General features: G+C 48.9%; 1 protein-coding gene across 1 annotated transcript in view; it reads left to right on the top strand.

Moving 5' to 3' along the window:
- Positions 1-16,635, top strand: part of SHROOM3 (shroom family member 3) — a 55,577-nt gene extending 38,942 nt beyond the window's left edge. Inside the window, exons 9-11 of the mRNA XM_027769753.1 lie at positions 2,442-2,592; positions 10,705-10,977; positions 15,654-16,635. Coding sequence (XP_027625554.1) covers positions 2,442-2,592; positions 10,705-10,977; positions 15,654-16,025 — 796 coding nt within the window. The 3' untranslated portion in view covers positions 16,026-16,635. The remainder of the gene's footprint in view (positions 1-2,441; positions 2,593-10,704; positions 10,978-15,653) is intronic.
- Positions 16,636-17,410: the final 775 nt, after the last annotated feature.

Here is a 17,410-nt window from a genome sequence, read left to right on the forward strand (position 1 = left end):
AATATGGCGGGTACCCGGAAAACCCGGGGGGAACTTTTTTTTTTTTTTTTTTTTTTTTTTTTTTTTTTTTTTTTTTTTTTTCCTAACAATAGCTTTTGACATGTTTAATTTCCTTAAAGGATTACTACAGGACAGATTTAAGAATGTGTTCGTTTGTTTTTTAAAGAGTTATTTATTTAATTTTATTATTATTTTAAAATTTGCTCATAAGGCACGTGCGCTCACCAGAGAGAGAGTAAGAAAGCAAGCTGCTAGGTCCAGGTCTAAACCTTGGTCAGCCATGTGGGAGTTCAGTGCCTTAACCACCACCCCACCTGCTGGCTCCTGTGTTATGAAGAAAGGGTCTTATTGGGGAATCATAGACGGTGTAATGGTTCCATCGTGGGACTCCCGCATAGTTGACTGCAGTTCAAGTCCTTGACCCAGCAGTTTAAACTCACACTAAGTGCGTGTGCATGCATGCCCAAAATCCCAGGTGGAGAATGGAGAAGGAATTGCGGCATGGCTATCCCCTCTAAGGGGTGATTTCTTCCTTTCTGTCTTTCTGTCTCTGTCTCTCTGGCGAGCGCACATACCATATAGCAAAAAATTTCTATTAAAATTTTAAAAAAAAAAAAAAAAAAAGAGTGGCTGGCAGGTGGCATGATGGTTGAGGTGCTGGACTCCCACATGGGCAACCACAGTTCGAGTCTCAGACCTGGCGGCTTGCTCTCACTTTCCCTCTCTCTCTCCTTCTCTCGTCAAATTAAACATTAATAATAACAAATAAAATTAAATAATTTTTTTAAAAAAAGAAAAGAAAGAAAAGCATCCTTACAAAGTATTTCCCAGCATTACAATTGAGAGCATATGTCTTCTTAATTGAGTTAGGAGCAAAATGGTCATGGAGCATTTACAGCACTGAGATCTTTCTGAGAATGGTAAAGCTGGCAGGCGCCATCTACTGGTGAAGAGAAACATTGCCTTGTGCCGAAGACAGCAAACAGCCTTGGTGAGGGTTCATCAGACGCCTGAGAAGAGCGTGTGTAATGCAACGGATATATCTGAAAACAAAAGCAAAAATACAACGTGAATCAGAACACCTTTTTCCTACCTTTTAATCAGTTGGATTGAATTCAGTTATGTTGCGTAAGAACAAGAACTAGTAAAGATGATTTTTCTGTGTGTGATTTTTAAAAAAGAATTATCTTATTTTATTTATCATTACTATTTGTTTAATTTAACCAGAAGGAAATGGAAAGAGAGAGATAGGGAAAGTGGGAAAGCAAGCTGCCAGGTTTGGGCCTTAAACCGCAGTCGGCCAGGTGGGCGTCCAGTGCCTTAACCACCACGCCACCTGGCAGCCCCATGTGTGATTTTTTTTTTATTATTTCTTTGTAAACTAATGGGCTAGATGTTAGATAACATCACAAAATTGAATAGTTAAAATTTCTCTCCCAGAGAGCCTGATTCATTTATTCATTGGTAGGATCTGAACTGTATTCCAAAAGGCAACTTGATTATTACAGTAAAACACTGCTAGACATCAGGCTTCTTACCATTTCTAGCTTTTTGCCTTTTTTTTTTTTAAGAGATTTTTGCCTCATGGTGTGTGTGCTTACTGGAGAGAGACAGAGACCGTGAGAGGCAAAGTGAAAAATCACCCCATGGGAGGATGGCCACACCACAATCCCTTCTCCTCCAGTCTCCTCCTGGGAGCTCGGGTACGCATGCACACACACCACCAGTGTAAGTTTGAAACCACTGGGTCCAGGACTCCAACCACGGTCAGCCGTGTGGGAGCCCAGCGATGTAACCACTACACCATGTGCTGGCCTCAGCCACTTCTAGTCTTTCCCTGGTCTTAAAACCCTCCCATTGTGTAATCAGTGAGTAGATCCCACGCCTGTGTAAGTTCGCTGTGGACCAGCAAGCTCAGATTTCCCAGGACTCTGTGGGGTGTCAGCCTTCCCTGTGAAGGAGACTGCATCCAAGTAACGGTAGCGTAGGCGTCAGAGAGATCGTGGCTAACCAAGGAAGAGCAGGACATAACCTGAAACCTGAGATTCGTGCAGCGCCTCGGAAATACTTTCATGGTGACCGATTGGTGAGTCTATCATCTTTCCGTGAAACAAGCAGTCGGTGTCATTCACGAAAGGAGGAGCATGCGCTGAGGTCAGAAGGCTCGCCAGGGTCAGCCGGCCAGGCCGCAGTCCTCATTCCCTCTCCCATCCCCAGTCATGCCTTTCGTGTTTTCCATCAGCCATTGCCTGACTTTAAGAGCCCCCCACAGAGTAGCCACTCATTAGCACATATTTACCAGTTCTTCCTAATTTCCGAGAAAGAAATGAACATTTCTCCTCACGTTTCAGAGCAGACAGACGCCTGCGGTAAGACATAAGACGAAACCTCTGATGTGTGCTTGCCATGCGTGGCTGTAGTTTGTGCTCTTTGTGTTCTAGGGGCGAAGACAAGGAAGGGGCGAGCGTGTTGGTCAACTGCCCTGCCTACTACAGCGTGTCTGCCGCCAAGGCCGAGCTTCTGAACAAAATCAAAGAGATGCCGGAGGAGGTGAATGAAGAGGAGGAGCAAGCGGATGTCAACGAAAAAAAAGTAAATACAGAACGGGGGTGCCCTTGTTCTGCTTCCCCAGATTCCTTGGAATTAGCAGGGTTACTGGCCATTTAAGGCCAAAGAGGAGAGGACCCATCATGTCACCAAATCTTGCCAAAACCGTCATTAGGCTTTGGACCTGCACGGCACTTTAGCCAAGTTCCTCGCAGCTCTTTTGCATGGAGGCAGGGCAGCTAAGTTAGCAGGACAGCTAAGCTACTGTCATTCTCTTGTTTGCAAATGACAAAAGTGAAGCCTAGGGGACCAGCAGGTGGCATGGTGGTTAAGGCGCTGGACACTCCCATGTGGCTGACCACAGTTTGAGTCCCGAACCTGGTAGCTTGCTTTCTCACTTTCTCTCTCTCTCTTGTTCTTTCTCTGTCTCTCTGGTCAAATTAAATGAATGAATGAATGAATGAATGAATGAATAAAGTTAGGTAATTCTTTAAAAAAAAAAAAAGAAGAAGCGTAGAGGGATTAAAGTTATTTCCTAAAAGTCTCAGCTGGGAAGAGTACCCAACTGTCCAGCCTTCTCCCGCACATGGACCCAGACACTGGTCTCCTGCAGCTAACCAGCCAGTGCCAGCAGTCTGTATCGTTTCACCCTGTGTTTCTTCATCCTGAGAAACATTTAGAAACTTTGGTTAAGGAAAGACCAGCCAGTTGTCAAAATAGCAGTGCTGAGGAAAGGTAATGTTGACCTTTCTGTATTCCCAGCTCTTTGCAGTACCCTCAGGAATAGCTTGAAAGCCGTGAGGTTGAGTTGTTAGCTTTTGACACTCCTACAGAAACTTGCAAACTTTTAAATGTTAAACACGTTTAAAATGACCGGGCTGCTGCTGCTCCCTCTTCCCACATGCCGTGGAGAGTTAAGCCAGGCCGCGATGGCAGGGGAGACAGCTCTTGCCAGTCCACTCTCCCTGCAGCCTGAGGGTGCCTTCGACTGTGCCCAGCTCAGGCGCGCATCCGCACGAGGCCTGCCAGCCTGCTTCCTGCCGAGTCTGGAGTGGGAGTTGTTCCCAGTGGGACTGATTCCAGGAGAAACTGTTCTTATGTGACTCTATTTTGTTTATTCTGCAATATATGTCCCAAACCCTCTTGTTTCTCTGTTAGAAAGAAGCCCGAGGAGTTGGGAGTAATGGAACAGACGGGATTCTGGGGTTTTAGCAGTCCCTTCACCCATGGTATTTTTCTCTCCCCTCCCCCAACGCTCCAGCTCTGGGCTCAAGGCTGCCATGCTGATCCAGCCACCGTAGTGACACGCTTCCTCCCCTCCCCAGGCTCACCCTGCTTCATCACACGCCTGCAGTAGCCCTACCTCCGCAGTGCTGCGTGCCCCGACTTCTGGGTCCTCAGGTTGTATAAGACCACTTTGCTCTTGGACTATCTATATTTAACCCGAGAGAGAGCATAGAAACACCTTTCAGGTATCAGGTCGTCATGACATCTTTAACCAAACGTTGTGCACAGACCTCTCTGTTGGTTTTTGGTTTTGTTTTGCTTTTTAATTCCCCTGCATGTAATTTCCTGGTTTATGACAGCAACATGGCAAATAACTGATTGCTTCCTCCTCCCCATCTTGATTTTTTTTCGCATTGCTTTTCTATCACTTTATTATCACCTCTCACTGTGAGGATTGTGTGGAGAAGTATTTTTAGACTGAGAATATGAAGGAATAGAGGATTAATTCACCCTCGAAGGAAGTAACATTAGGTACCAATTATTACCAGCATCCAGGTGTGGACTGGATTTTGTTTTTGTTTGTTTGTTTGTTTTTGTTTTTAACATAGTGCTGTATTATCTTCATTCCCTTAAATCTCCAACATCACCACATTTAACCCTGGAGTAACCAACATTAGAGAAGCGCGGGGGTCATACGGCGAATAGATGGGAAAGTCAGAATTTAACCTGAAGTCTGCTCACTCCCGACGCCGGCTAAAAATAACCCCCAAGTCAGCTGCCTCTAAGTCTTGCTGACCTGGGTACCGAGCTAAAACGGAGGTTCTCTGGATGCAACTAGCCAGAGCCAGGGTCTGAAATTAGAACCACTTTTGGGAACTAGCAGTTGGCATAATGACTATGTCACTGGACTCCCACGTAGTCGAGCACGGTTCGTGTCCTGGACCTGGTGGCTTAGAACTCACGCCGGGTACGTGTGCGTGCGTGCCCACGATCCCGAGAGGAGAATGGAGGAGAAGGGATTGCAGCGTGACCATCCCCCTGGGTGGGTGATTTCTCACTTTCTGTCTCTATGTCTCTCTCTGTCTGGCGAGCGCACGCGCCCTATAGCAAAAACCTCTCCAAAAAAAAAAAAAGAAAGAAATTAGAACCAGTTTCAAACCAAAGATATTAAGACAATGGCAACAGTGACCTGTGTCCTCGGCCTCTCGGGTCATTCGTGCTGACCTTATGTGAAGTAACAGGCTTCAGGAGACAGAGCTCACGCCCAGACCGGGGCAGAGGGGCCACTAGGGAGAGGACGTGGCTCGCATCCGCACGGCCACACCCCCCCAAGGCCTGACGCGAGCATGAACTCAATAAATACTTGTTAAATGAAATTATGAAGTACAAACCCCCCAAGGGTTGTTACCATTTAACTGAAGGAAAATATCAGAGTGCCACCGTGGGAAACTTAGGGGGGAAATGGGGGTTAGGGGTGGCCAGCCCCTTAGCACCGTGGTTAACTGGATCCTACTTGGCCAACCACAGTTCAAATCCCAGCCCCAGTGGCTTGAAATACACTCTGGGCTCCTGATGGGAAGGAGTAATGGAAGAAACAGGACTGTGCTGTGACCACACCTGCCCCGCTGGGGAATGCTCTTTCTGTCTCTGTCTCTCTCTCTCTCTCTGGCAAGCACATCCACCCCCAGGCAATTTTAATGATAAGCTTTGTGGGAAAATGAAATTTAAATCTTGAGTTCTTTTTTTTTTTTTTTAAAGAAATCTGGGTTTCAATAGTTAAGCAAATAGCTGGACTTCCCTTGCCCTCTGTTTTCCTTATGAGGCAGAAGTGGCGATCCCTGTGTGGCGGACGGTGACCGACTCATGTTAATGTGCTTTCCAAGCTCCAAGTGTAAGGCCCGTGTGCCCCTCACGTCCTGCCTCAGCTGGGAGGTTAGGGTGATGTCATATAAACGCAGAACCCGGCGCGTCTGGTAACGTCTTCATTAGAAGCTTAGTAAGAAGGTGCCTCGTTGCTGACGAGCTAGGAAGCACTTTGCTTTTCTAAGCCAGACACTTCTGAGAAAAAAGCCACTCCCGATTGTCGCCCTTGTCACCCTGGAGCATGTGGCCTCTGGCATCACAGGTTAGATGTGGAGGCTGGAGGAAAGGATGGCTCCTAAGCTGCACACGTAGGTGATTGTCGGAACAGAAACGGGGAAATAGGGAGAGCCTTTGGGGCAGGGGCTGTGAGTTTAGTCAAACTTGAGATTTATTGAAGATCCTTGATAACTGAACCCAAGGGGCCATCCTAAACAGATAGGATGACTTTCTGGGCACAAATCTTCCCAGGAGGAAATGGTTAAGAGCCATTCTAGACAGCGAAGGTGCTAGAAAATATCTGAAGTGGCCCTTGGCCCCGTGATCCTTCCTGCTTTGATCAGGAACACAGCAGGAGACGGAGGTTGAACCCACTTGCCGTCACTGGGGCAGAAACTGCTCCAGACTCTCGGGTGCATCTCAGGTTAAGAGAGCAGTAATGGCTGCTGCCTGGCTCTGCCCGGTGGAGGTGAAACAAAGAACCAGGCCTCCCTCGTAGAAACGCCTTATGTGGTCCGAGTTTGCCAGCAGAAGCCTGAATTCCGCACTGCTCCTAAACGCCGGTCGCCTGGCTAGTAGTCCCCAGTGACTCTTGATTGAGATGCGGCCAGTCAGTCCACGAGGCCAAGTGTGTCTGCAGCCGTGTTCTTGGCAGCACAGTCAGCACAGCCCTCTGAGCAGAAGGCAGAGCGGCGTGTCATGTGGCAGGCAGGCCTCGGGTATCCCGTGGAGAGTACCTCACCCCCACCGGTTCTTAGTTTAACAGTCGTCCCTCCCACCTCACCATCTGCATGCAGAAGTACCTGCTGGGCCCTGCCCACTGTCTCACTGCTCCAGGACGAGCATGCGACCAGGAAGCAGGAGACCAGGCGCTAGCCAGGTAGAGCCCACCTTCAGGACAGTCTGCCTCAGCAGGGCTTGCTGCCTGATCTCATGCTACGAAAATAATGTGAATGTAATACTTTCATCCTTTCTTTAAAAAAATGATTTAATTTTGTTACCATTATTTTTTTATTATTATTTGACCAGAGAGACAAAGAGAAAGGGAAAGCAAGAAAGCAAGCCGCCAGGTCCAGGACTTGAACCGTGGTCAGCCATGTGGGAATCCAGCATCTTTACCACCATGCCACCTGCAGGCCCTTATACTTTACTTTCTACAGTGCTTACACAAGCCTTACTTCATTTTTGCTTCGTACATTCCTGTGAGTTATTTTAATTCAGTATTTTAAAGTCTGAACTTGGAACTGACGACCTGGGTTTTAAGCCTGGCCCTGCCACATTCAAGCTGTGTGGGCATGGGCAAGTTAAATAACCTCTACTGCCTTACTTTCCTTACCAGTAAGATGGGGGTTCTAATAGTCCCTGTCTCACTAGTTACTGTGAGCAGTAGCTGAGTAATAACATATTGACACGGTATCTGGCAGGGAGAAAGAGCTCAGTACTTAGATACTACCCTTGATTTTAGGCAGGCATCATCATTCTCTTGCTATGGTGACTGGGACACAGAAGGTCGAGTGATTGTCCCCATGGTGTTTTACACCAGAGCCTGGCGCCTGCCTCCTGCTCAGTGTCCATCTTGGAGCAGGATGGAAGTGGACAAGGCCCAGCAGGACACCTCTATGTGCAGATGGTGAGGCGGGAGGGAGGTCTGTTGCTGCAAGAGCCCGGAGAAGTAGCATCCAGAGCAGGACAGGCACTTTCTGCCAGGTGAGAGGCCAAACAGATAACCAGCCATGATTTTACAAACGCCGTAGCTCCTGAGGGACTAGGATGTCACCTTAAAAACAGCTCCAGCTCAGGGAACCAGCAGTTAGCATAATGGCTATGTCGCTGGACTCCCACTTAGTCAACCGTGGTTCGCGTCCCGGACCTGGTGGCTTAAAACTCACGCCGGGCGCGTGTGCATGCGTGCCCAAGATCCCGAGAGAATGGAGGAGAGGGGATTGCGGCGGGACCGTGCCCCCTGGGGGGTGATTTCTCGCTTTCTGTCTCTAATGTCTCTGTCTGTCTGGTGAGGGCACGTGCCCTATAGCGAAAATCTCTCCAAAAAAAAAAAACAGCTCCAGCTCTGGACCAGCAGTTAGCGAAATGGCTATGTCGCTGGACTCCCACGTAGTCGACCACAGTTCGCGTCCCAGACCCGGTGGCTTAAAACTCAAGCCGGGCGCGTGTGCATGCGTGCCCAAGATCCCGAGAGGAGAATGGAGGAGAAGGGATTGCGACGTGACCATCCCCCCTGGGGGGTGATTTCTCACTTTCTGTCTCTCTGTCTCTCTCTATCTGGCGAGTGCACGCACCCTATAGCGAAAACCTCTCCAAAGAAAAAAGAAAAGAAAAGAAAAAAAGAACAGCTCCAGCCCTTCTTCCCACCCCACCCCCCCACAGTAAATTCTACTAGAGAAATTGGTAGTTCTTGTTTGTTTGTTTTTAAGGATTATTTATTTATTTAATTTGTTGTTACTATTTTAATTTGACCAGAGAGAGAGAAAGGAAAAGTCAGACTCGAACCATGGTTGATCATGTCAGAGTCCAGCACCATGCTGCCTGCCGGCCCCCTAAGAATGATTTATTTTAACTTTATTATCATTATTATTTTCCAGTTTTGCTAGAGAGCATGTGTGCTCAGCAGAGAAGGAAAAAGAAAGCAAGCTGCCAGGTCTAGGGCTCAAACCATGGTTGACCATGTGGGAGTCCAACGCCTTAACCACCATGCCACCTGTTGGCCCCCGTAGTGTTTAAGAGACCTGCCTGGCAAAGAAATGGTTATTTAGTGTAGCCAATTTTCCTTCATTGCCTTCAGGTACTGAAATCCCTCTCAAATGTATTTTGGGGGAGGGTCCTCTCCTGTCCACCCAGTAATGGGCTCTTGGCCCCGCTCTGAGCTTGGCATGTTCTCAAGCATTTTTTAAAATTTTATTTATTATTATTATTATTATTATTATTATTCAATTTGACCAGAGAGAGAGGGAGAGTGAAAAAGCCAGCCACCAGTTCTGGGACTTGAACCACAGTGGGAGTCCAGTGTCTCTAACACTGTGCCATCTGCCAGGCCCTTAACTCTATTTCTTAAATCCAAATTTCTATTTCTATATAAGAGTTTGGTAGAAAAAAATAAAATCCTTGAGACCAGCAGTTGGTGTAATGGCCATGTCGCTGGACTCCCATGTAGTTGACCGCGATTCAAGTCATAGAAAATGTGTATCATGAAAAAACGGCATTGATTTTTGCACCAAAATAAACTTGTACTTGAATTCCATTTTTCTATGAACCTTTGGAAGGCCCCCTTGTGTGTGTGTGTGTGTGTGTGTATGTGCTTGGGTTTTTGGGGGGTTTTTTGCTTTTTGTTTTTCTTCTTTTTTTGAGCTGGAACATTTTTAGTAAAAAACAGGTTTTAACAAAAGAAATGTCTTTTTTTCCATCTGGCTGTCTTAGCCTTAAAAAAATAAAAAGCTAATTACAAAAACTAGAGAGTTTGATTTTTGTTATGCAGAATTGGCAGACACTGAAACTGAAGTCTAACTCGAAAGCACTAAGACAGTGACTTCATTCCTCCCGTTGACTATTTTGGACATTGGTGTGCTGCCGGTTTTATCGGTATAGAGACTTGTATGACTGTGTCGGGGTGCATGGCTGTCGTCACTGGAGACGGACGGTGCGGGAGTGGACAGAACTGGGCCCGCACGGTGATGCAGGTCAGTGTGAGTGCAACGGCTGTGAAGGGCGGCCCTGCAGTCCTGCGTTTCCGGCCACCCCGCCTGCGTTCTGTGTTCTAGGCCATCCCTGGACCTCTCAAAGTCTTAGTTCCCTCGCTTATTGTAGATGGCTAAAATAATACCTACTCCGGGCTCTTTGGGAAGACTAAAAGCCACCATCGGTGGTGTCCCACACAGTGTGCGTCCCACGGTGATTGTGCTGTAGACAGTAGCTATGGCCGTGACACGGCGAGAAGCCCCTCTCTTTGCTTCTCCATTTCTAGAACGAAGATAATGTTTACTCTGCCTGTCTGCTTACCCACAGGGTGGTCGTGAGATCAGGTGAGAGCGTGTCTTAGAAGGATTTTTAAAAGGACTTTTCAAAACGAGTAGTTAGGACCAGCAGATGGCATGATGGTTACGTCACTGGACTCCCACATAGTTGACAGTGGTTCAAGTCCCAGACTTGGCGGCTTAAACCTCACGCCAGGCACATGTGTGCGCACATGTCCAAAATCCCAAGAGGAGACAGGATTGTGTGGCCAACCCCCTGGTGATTTCTGGCTTTCTGTCTCTCTGTCTCTGTCTCTCCATGAATGCACTCACCCTATAGCAAAAATCTCTCTAAAATGAACAAACAAAAAAAACGCAAGTAGTCAACCCGCTAGTCGGGAAGGAAAGGCGTACACAGCATGACACGACTGGAAGACATGGCGAGGTGGGGTGTGATCGGGTGTCGGCCGGCGAGGACTGAGTAGGTTCAGAGAAAGGCGGGTGTAGGCATCCGGGGAAAGGAAGGACCGTTTTGTTTTGTTTTAAATAATTATTTATCTTAGTTTTGTTTATTCACTCATTTGTTTTAATTTGACCAGAGACAGACACAGAGAAACTGAGAGAGAGAGAGAGAGAAAGTAAGAAAGCAAGCCACCATGTCCGGGACTCAAACCACGGTCAGCCATGTGGGAGTGTCCAGCACTTTATCCATCAAGCCACCTGCTGATCCCCAGGAAGGACTGTGCTGGCCTAAGATGGCGGACAGTTCACACAGGAGCAGGGCATTCAGCTGGGCCGTGAAGAAAACCTGGAGCACCTGGAGAAGGGTGTCGACCTCGGTCCCTGCCACTCCCGCTGATCTCTGCCCGTCTCCTCTGTCTTACAGGCTGAGCTCATCGCTAGCCTCACCCACAAGCTGGAGACCCTCCAGGAGGCCAAGGGGAGCCTGCTCATGGACATCAAGCTCAATAACGCCTTGGGGGAAGAGGTGGAGGCCCTGATCAGTGAGCTCTGCAAGCCCAATGAGTTTGACAAGTACAAGATGTTCATTGGGGACTTGGACAAGGTGGTGAGCCTGCTGCTGTCCCTCTCGGGGCGCCTGGCGCGGGTGGAGAACGTCCTCAGCAGCCTTGGAGAAGACGCCACCAATGAAGAAAGGGTAGGTGGCCTGGCCGCCCCGTTCAGCAAGCTTTCCCTCTGAACCCACGTCCACAGAGCAGGGCTGTCAGACAAAATCCCCTCTCCCAAGAAGGTTTGGGATGATCTGCGTAGGGCGGAGGGGGCGAGAATAGAAGGTACAGAGGACCGGGAATCAGAAGGCGTCTCCCGTGCCAAGACGCGACGCTGACCCTTACGGCTCGGGGAATAGGGAAATCAAAACCAGAGGTGCGAGAGTTTATTTCCCCCCAACCCTCTTCTTTCCTTTTTGTTCTTCCCCAAAAGGAAAAGACGAGCGTTACAAGTACTGGCATTAGAATAAGAGACGGGGACATGGTTGACTCTGCATTTCAAGTCCCAGAGCAGTGGCTTGAAAAATACCGGGTGCCTGTGTGTGCGTGTGCCCAAAATCCCAAGAGGAGAACGGAGAAGGGACTGTGGTGCAGCCATCCTCCCCGGGGGTGATTTCTCACTTTCCCTCTGCCTGTCTCTGTGGCACACGCATGCACCCTATAACAAATCTAAATAAAAATGATTAATAAGAGAGGGGACTGGGACCAGCAGATGGCATAATGGTTACGTTGCCGGAATCCCATGTAGTCGACCGTGGTTCGAGTCCCAGACCTGGCAGCTTAAAACTCACACCGGGCACATGTGCGTGCATGCCCAAGATCCCAAGAAGAGAAGGGAAGAGAAGGGATTGCCCTGTGGCCATCCACATGAGGGGTGATTTCTTGCTCTCCCTCTGTCTCTCCAGCAAGTGCACACACCCTATAGTAAAATCTCTCTCCAAAAAAAAAGTAAAAGGGGACAACAGAACTGTCAGGATAAGGAAGGGGGCTGGAATGTGAGCTCAAGGCTCCAGGAAATCTGTAGGAGAAGGGGCCACAGGCACTCAGTGAGCATCACCGAGGGTCTCACTGCACCCAGCCGGGAAGGAAAAGGACAGGTAGCAACAGCAGTCACCACATTGGGAAAAATCGGACAGGACTGCCTCTGTGTAGCACTGGGGTGTCTGTGCTCTCCACACTGGCTGAATCCTCACATCGGACCGGTAAGTGACGCAGCCAGGAATAAGGAGTCCTGCTGTGGACCCCAGATTTGGGAGGATTTTTTTTTTTTTTTTTTTGAGATTTTTGCCTTAGGGCACATGTGCTTGCCAGAGACAGACAGACAGTGAGAGGGAAAGTAAGAAATCACCCGAGGGGGAATGGCCACACTGCAGTCCCTTCTCCATTCTCATCTTGGGATCTTGGGCACACACATATTACATGCCTGGCATATTTGCAAGCCACTGGGTCCAGGACTCAATCCGTGGTCAGCCACATGGGAGTAACCAGCAGCACAACTGCTACGCTATCTCCCAGCCCCCCAAGGCCCCAAGTTTTAAGCACTGTGTTGAACTCAGTTTCACAGCTTCAGAGAACGCATCATCAACAGCAGATGGTCACGGGGTGTCTAGTGTGCGCCACTCATTGGTCTGGCACGTGGGATACGACTGGGAACACAGCACAGAGAGCCCGCCCTCGTGGCACTTGCTAGTGGAGGAAGTCAGACCAAGAACACCCCTGTGAGCCCACCTGCCAGGAGACCATGATGCTCAGTCGCCACCAGGCTCCTTTGCTTTCCAGCCCCTCCTGCCCCTGCTCCCCAATCTCTCCCGCTCAGTGATAGCTGGATTCCTTTATCATTTCTCCTAAAGGTGGGTCGTCGGAAAAGTCATGGCGTATTTTTCTGTGCACAGATGTGTTAAGACTTTTCCGGTGGCCCAGTGTATTGCATCGAAAGGCAAAACATCTTTTTTCAAATAGTATTTAATAGGACTAAAGGGGTCTAGGTTGTAAGTATTTGGGAATGCGACTGAGCCTCCAGGAACCCTGCAGCCCCCTCTCGGCAGAGGTGCGTTCTCCTCCTTCCTTCTACTCAGCCCTCCACTCAGGGGTAGACCTGACCCTTGGTGGGGTAGACAGCACCTGTGAAGCCAGTGTGTGGATGCCGCAGCATGCGGCAAACCCACGGCGTCAGGAAGTCCTCCTCAGGTGCAGGGGCATGGGTCAGGAAAGACTCCACACCGTGGTACTCGAGTCTGCAAGAATTCCCGAATTCTAGGTGGACTAAGGGAGGACTTAACTGTTGAGAAGGAACGTGAAGGACCAAAGTTAAAGAGGTGGCTTGTTCAGTGGTTGGTCCGCGTTCGGTCTGGTGTGTCTAGAGCGAAGAGTGATCGCACAGCTTATTTGTTTTTAAAGTAATTTTAGGAAATGGTTTTTAAAAAGTAAAAAGAGGGAACCAGCAGTTAGCATAATGGCTATGTCGCTGGACTCCTACATAGTCCCACGGTTTGCGTCCTGGACCCGGTGGCTTAAAACTCACGCCGGGCACGTGTGCGTGCGTGCCCAAGATCCCGAGAGGAGAATGGAGGAGAAGGGATTGCGGCGTGACCATCCCCCCTGGGGGGGGTGATTTCTCGCTTTCTGTCTCTATGTCTCTCTGTCTGTCTGGCAAGCGCACACGCCCCATAGCGATAAAAACCTCTCCAAAAAACAAGTAAAAAGAATGTAGCTAGGGAACTCACAGGAAATAGATGGCTCAATCAGAAGGGGTAAGGAGGTGGGTGGCGTGGTGGTTAGGGGTGCTGGACTCCCACACGGACTACTGCATTTCGGGTCCTGGACCTGGCAGCCTGCTTTCTCACTTTCTCTCTCTCTCTCTCTCTGCTCCTCTCTAGTCAAATTAAAATAAACAGATTAATTTAAAAAAAATATTAAATAAAATAATTCTTTAAAAATGGGGGGAGCAGGGACCAGCATTAGTCGACCGCAGTTCCTGTCCTGGACCCGGTGGCTTAAACTCACGCCAGGCGTGTGTGTGTGCTTGCCCAAGATCCCAAGAGGAGGAAGGAGGAGAAGCGATTGTGGCATGGCCATCCCCCCTGGGGGGTGATTTCTCGCTTTCTGTCTCTCTGTCTCTCTGTCTGTCTGGTGAGTGCACACGCCCTATAGCAAAAACCTCTCCAAAAAAAAAAAAAATGGGGGCATAAGGAAGAGAGTTCAGAGGCACTGTGGGAAGTTTAAGGGATCGAAGGGATAACAAGGCTCCCCACTTGCTTCTCCCCAGAGCAAGCATCCCCCATGGCCTGCAGGAGTCCATAGTTGTAGTTGCCCCACAGCACCGAGAGAGACCCAGGTAAAGATGCAGCCAGCAGTCTGGCACTGAGAGAGCCAGAGACAAAGGCCCCCAGTTCTCTCCCCTGCCCGTGCTTCCCACTGGTCAAACCGAGAGGGCTAGGGAGCCCAGCCGATGCAGCCCCTGGAGATCAGGGCCGAGAACAGTGGAGAGCGCCGAAGACCGTGTGCGTCATACTTCAGGCCTGTGGGTAGGGGAGAGCCACGAGCTAACTTCCTGATAGTCAGTCTGGGTGATGCTGAAACAGTGGGGAGACTTACAGTAATGGGCCACACGGGAAAGGTTTAGGCTATTAATTTAGGCATTTGTCATGGTGACAGAGAATAGGGAATAAGTAAAGACAATGAGCATGAATCAATAAGCCATATCAGAAGGGGGAAGCACGGACTAGAAGGTAATCCCAAGTTTCCCTAGGTGGGTGCTGTAGCTGTCTCAGATGAGTATTACTGGGGCCAGGACTGGCAGGTGGTATGGTGGTTTAAGTGCTGGACTCCCACATGGCCAAATGTGGTTCAATTCCTGGACCTGGCAGCTTGCTTTCTCTCCTCTCTCTCTCCTGGTCAAGTTGAAGAACAATGATAAATAAATGAGGTTAAATAAATAATTCTTTAAAAAAGAATTACCGAAGCTCTTTTTAGTGAAGGGGAGGTGAGTTCTGGAATTGAATCAGACTCAGCACTTAAATGCACATGCACACTCTTCAGTATAAGTAAGTACACACCTGTAGGACACTCCTCCAGCATTAGTCTTTATCATGATTGGTCTTCATTAGAAAAATAAAAGTACAGGGGCCGGCAGGTGGTGTGGTGGTTCAGGACACTGGACTCTCACATGGCCGACCACAGTTCAAGTCCCAGACCTGGCCACTTGCTTTTTCACTTTCCTTCTCTCTCTCTCTCCCTCTCTTTCTCTCTCTCTTGCACTCTGTCTCTCTCTGGTCAAATTAAAATAAATAAATAAAGTTAAATTAAAAAGTAATCCTTTAAAAAAATAAAGAAGAAGACTAAAAGTATACGTAGAAATGAGAAAAGGAAGAAAACATGGCTCAGTAAATGCCAAATTCAAGATCCTGGTTACCAATGAGGGGGAAGGGGAAGACGGGATTGGGCAGGGATATTTTGTTAGTGTGCTGTAGAGTGTGCACTCACCAGAGAAAGAGAGAGAGGTGGAAAGTGAGAAGTAACCCCCAGGGGGGTGGCCACACCACAATCCCTTCTCCTCATTCTTCTCTCGGGATTTCGGGTACGCACATACATGCACTTGGCATGTTTTCTCAGCTGTCAGGTCCGGGATTTGAACCATGTAGTTATCCATGTGAAATCCAGCCCCCCTAACCTCCACACAACCTCCTGGCTCCCATAAGCTGATTTTCATAAAATAAGTCTCTTCAGAGCCACCAGTGAAATAGAAACGTAGGTATCAGTCTTGCGGGGCGTCTGGCTCTTTCTCCCCTCCCCTCGCCTTGCTCACCTGTGGGCTTTCCCATGACAGAGCTCTCTGAACGAGAAGAGGAAGGTCCTGGCTGGGCAGCACGAGGACGCCCGGGAGCTCAAGGAGAACCTGGACCGGAGGGAGCGGGTGGTGCTGGACATCCTGGCCAATTACCTCTCGGACGAGCAGCTCCAGGATTACCAGCATTTCGTGAAAATGAAGTCGACGCTCCTCATCGAGCAGCGGAAGCTGGACGACAAGATCAAACTGGGCCAGGAGCAGGTCAAGTGTCTGCTGGAGAGTCTTCCTTCGGATTTCGTCCCGAAGGCCGGGGCGCTGGCTTTGCCCCCAGACCTCACGAGCGACACGGCGGCTCCCGCTGGGGGCTGTGCTCTGAGTAGCACCTTTCCGACGTTAACCTCTCCACTTTAGCTTCCTCTAAAACACCCTACCTAAAGATCCCCATTTCTCTCAACACTATTTAATCTGAAAAACGTGTCGGTGCAAACCACCGCTTACACTCTGGGTGACTGGGGTTTTCCTGGATAAAAAGAATCCCGTCCAGGAAGGAGCCTGTGCTTTCCTTCTTGCCGTTCACGATTGATCCTCTGAGAGTCTGAGCACTGCTAGACACGTACCCCGTCCTGTCATTCGCAGTAGGGACACCAGGAAGACTGATCAGAGGGTGCGCGATTGATCATTTAGTCTTTGCCGGGCCGAGGCCATGTAGAAGAGTGTGTGTCACCCTCAGGAATGTCTCCACAGCGGCCTTCCCTGCTGGAGGGCCACGTGTCCCGCTGCGGGTTACAGGCCACGGGTTACAGGTTCCGTTGACGAAGGATCTGCAACACAAAGCCTTAAAGAGACACACACCGAAAACTGTAAAATCTTGAACATTATTATTTATATTTTTAAAAATGGAAAAGATTGTTCTGTTTGTGTGCTAACCACTCATTTGATTCTATTTTGTGGTGGACGTAGACAATTACGTTTGAGCTTTGTATTTTGTGAACACCGTAATGAAGAATTCCAAAGATAGTCACCCCGAGTGTGGAAGCTTTTTTTTTCCTCCCCATTCTTGTCTAGTTTTACAAATACGACATCCTATGTGTGTGTTGCCCTGCGTGCGGGAGGTCCTGGTTTCCACTGCTGCCAGGCCTCACCGTTCTCCTGTGTCAAAGCCAGGAGGAAGGCTTCATGCAGCAGTTCCTGTATCGTTTGCTAGTGTGTTGCGTCATTTTCACTGCTGGGAGGATAAAGCTACTTTTCATTGTTATCCATGAAAAAAGCACACGAGAGAGAAATGAGCACCCTCCAGAGGGTTTGTTCATGCCACAGCCCAGCCATAGCAGCCAATCAAGAGCTCACACACAAGCCTGATGTGTCTCAGGCTGACTGGGCTGGGGATTCAAGCCATGGTCATCCTGTGAGATCCGGGTTGTGTTGAGCAGAGCATAACCACGGTGCTGCGGCTGGCCCTCGAGGTAATTTTCCTAACAAGGGCGACAACTCTCAAAGCCATGTAACAAGAGGAGGATGTTCAGACTCTAAGCCAGTTCACCACAGAATTCATGTCCTCCATGTGGGATATGGGCTAAGTACAGCTTACTTAGAGAGATACGTAGTAGGGCTTTTTTTTTTCTTATTTATGACAGCACATGTACACACCTGTGAGAGAGAGAAAGAGGCGAGCCCCTTCCACAGGGTCTGGTCACACCATATGCCTTTCCTCCAGTCCATTGGGCCCTGGGCTATGCTTATGTACTTGGCATATTCAGGCTGACCAGCCAGGGATTTGAACCACAGTTACCATGTGG

The sequence above is a fragment of the Tupaia chinensis genome, unplaced genomic scaffold (assembly GCF_000334495.1).
Source record: "Tupaia chinensis unplaced genomic scaffold, TupChi_1.0 Scaffold000086_1, whole genome shotgun sequence".
Classification (NCBI taxonomy): Eukaryota; Metazoa; Chordata; class Mammalia; order Scandentia; family Tupaiidae; genus Tupaia; species Tupaia belangeri.